Source organism: Echinococcus granulosus (assembly GCF_000524195.1).
Source record: "Echinococcus granulosus chromosome Unknown EG_S00058, whole genome shotgun sequence".
Taxonomy (NCBI): domain Eukaryota; kingdom Metazoa; phylum Platyhelminthes; class Cestoda; order Cyclophyllidea; family Taeniidae; genus Echinococcus; species Echinococcus granulosus.
In genome coordinates this window covers 513,675-515,838 of record NW_020170438.1, presented here as the reverse complement: position 1 = coordinate 515,838, position 2,164 = coordinate 513,675, and the positions used below count along the sequence as shown (strand labels likewise).

At 38.8% G+C, this 2,164-nt stretch overlaps 1 protein-coding gene across 1 annotated transcript; it reads left to right on the top strand. All coding sequences in view use genetic code 11, as the record gives it.

The window, feature by feature from the left end:
* Positions 1-405: 405 nt before the first annotated feature.
* On the top strand, positions 406-1,812 carry EGR_06533 (hypothetical protein; the record flags this gene model as incomplete). Its single annotated transcript, XM_024495782.1, has 2 exons — positions 406-557; positions 1,719-1,812. The coding sequence occupies 2 exons, from the start codon at positions 406-408 to the stop codon at positions 1,810-1,812; spliced, it is 246 nt and encodes an 81-aa protein (XP_024349846.1).
* Between the last annotated feature and the right edge of the window lie 352 nt (positions 1,813-2,164).

Here is a 2,164-nt window from a genome sequence, read left to right as displayed (position 1 = left end):
CTCTCATCCACTTCTACTATTCGGCAGGTAATAGGGTGAGGTATAGAGTTAAAAGTGAGCATAGTGTATTGAGGAGACGGCGAAAATATTAACAAACCAAATAAAAACCACCAACCTGATGAACTAGTCAATTAATGGACTATTCAGCCAGCAAACGATTTCCTTGCCAACTTAATATAGAGCTGGATATCTAGTTAACTAGAAGGATATAAGCGACAAAAGCAGAAGAATGGACGCGCAATTTTACTCATACAATTTTACAGCTGCACGCAGTATTCCTTGACCAACGACTAGCGAGTAAACACGAAAGTAGACTTTTTTGCCCGTTTCGATGATACGCCATTTGAAGTTACTGTCTACAAAAACAAAATATTGACTTGGCCGATATGGTAGGCAAATAGGTAAATGGTGTTCAATACACATTCACTTAGAGCTGCAAACACAGTCAAACACAAAGTGAACTTGAGCTATCCAATAGGTGGAAGTTCCACATTCAGACCAGTTTACTCAATGGGCAAGGTATACGGATCGTTTAAAATGCCAAATGATGCACCTAGGTAATGGGGTAGGCAAAAGTTCGGCTGCAGTATGAAACGCGAATGCGTGAGTGAAGAAATTGGGTAAGCAAGGTCTAGGGTAGGAAGAAATAGCAGTTGAAGGGGATAGGAGAGGTGAGTACTGCTATTAAATGAGGCTAGAAACATGAAATAAGATACTGTTATCGGCAGGGTGTAGAGCAGTCTAATCAGCGTTTAGTCTCGTCTACTACCTAAATCATGAATGCAAATGATACACTGTGGTAAAAGTGCAGGTGAATGATGAACAGTGGACATAAACAAAGATGAATAGATCTAAACATAACGGCATTGACGGGGAGTGACGTAAGAGGAGGAGATGAGAGAAAAGTGAATTTAAATGCAGGAAAATCAAGGTGAGAGAACCTGATGCGAGAAGGTAAGTGCATTCGACTATATTTACCTAAGTGTTATCTGCTAGGCGGATACGAGGGGTGTGGCAGGCTGTAGCGCAGTAATTCATAACGCTAAATCCAATGCTTTGGGAAAGTGAAAGAGCAGTGTAAGAATAATGAGACATTAAAAAGTGGTATTAAGCTAAGACTTGGGAAAAAAGGAGGAGGCATGAGGGTTCCACCTCCCCCACCAATCCGAACGTGTCAAGTAGCCCAACGTAAGTATGATGCTTCCTAATAATTCAAAAAAATGGAGAAGCCCTAGTTGAACTTAACATTACTGGGGAAAAATAAAGTAGCACTGAAAAATTTGAGGCATGAAAGCAGCTATGAAGCATGAATAATGTGAGCAATCACCTTTAGAAAGTGTACACCTTCATAGTTGAGTCACATCGCACTGAAATGAAACTGGCACACCCTCTTGCTCACTAAATTATCGTGTTTACAAGCAGAATTGGAAGGTCATGAAATATCCGAAACTGGTTGACTCATTTCTTAGCGCAGAGACCTCTAGTCACAGACAGCTTAAAGCTATGACAATTGGAGTCTTTGCCCAGCCTTACGATAGTGCGGTTTAGGGCTTCCCATCTGTTGCTTTAGATGTACATGCGGGTTAGTTAGTTAGCAAATGGATCTTAATTTAATTTGAGTTATTCTCAACTAGTAACAATGTATTTCCTCTTCAGTTTGCAGGCGAATGTCGTCCCAGCCCATTTGATTTGTAATTGTTATTCTTTTTATACTGCAGGAATTTTAAACCATGTGCGCTCCAGTATAGTCTATTAAATGAGAGTTTTTGGAACCAGTGGATATTATGTCACATTTTTATAACCACTAAATAATCAATTATAAAAGCATGGCTTTCAGCGTTCCCAAAATGGAAAGCGACTTTAATCTTTGACAATCATCGAATATTCTGCACCTACTACATATGGTCGTCTGTTTGGTAAACTGCAACATGATATTCGTTTACAATTAAATCACACATTCTACCTTCAGTTCCAAAGTATTTTATGCTTAAGTGGTTGAATTGCAGAAATTATGAGTCAAATTTACTGCCACTAGATGTTTCTACTTTCATGTAATAAAAAAGACCACTAGTAGTGCTGAGGTAATGAATTTAAAATTATAAAAGCAGTGTTTGCACTTAACGCGCAGGACTGTAATTCTAACATTGTAAATGAAAAAGTTGTA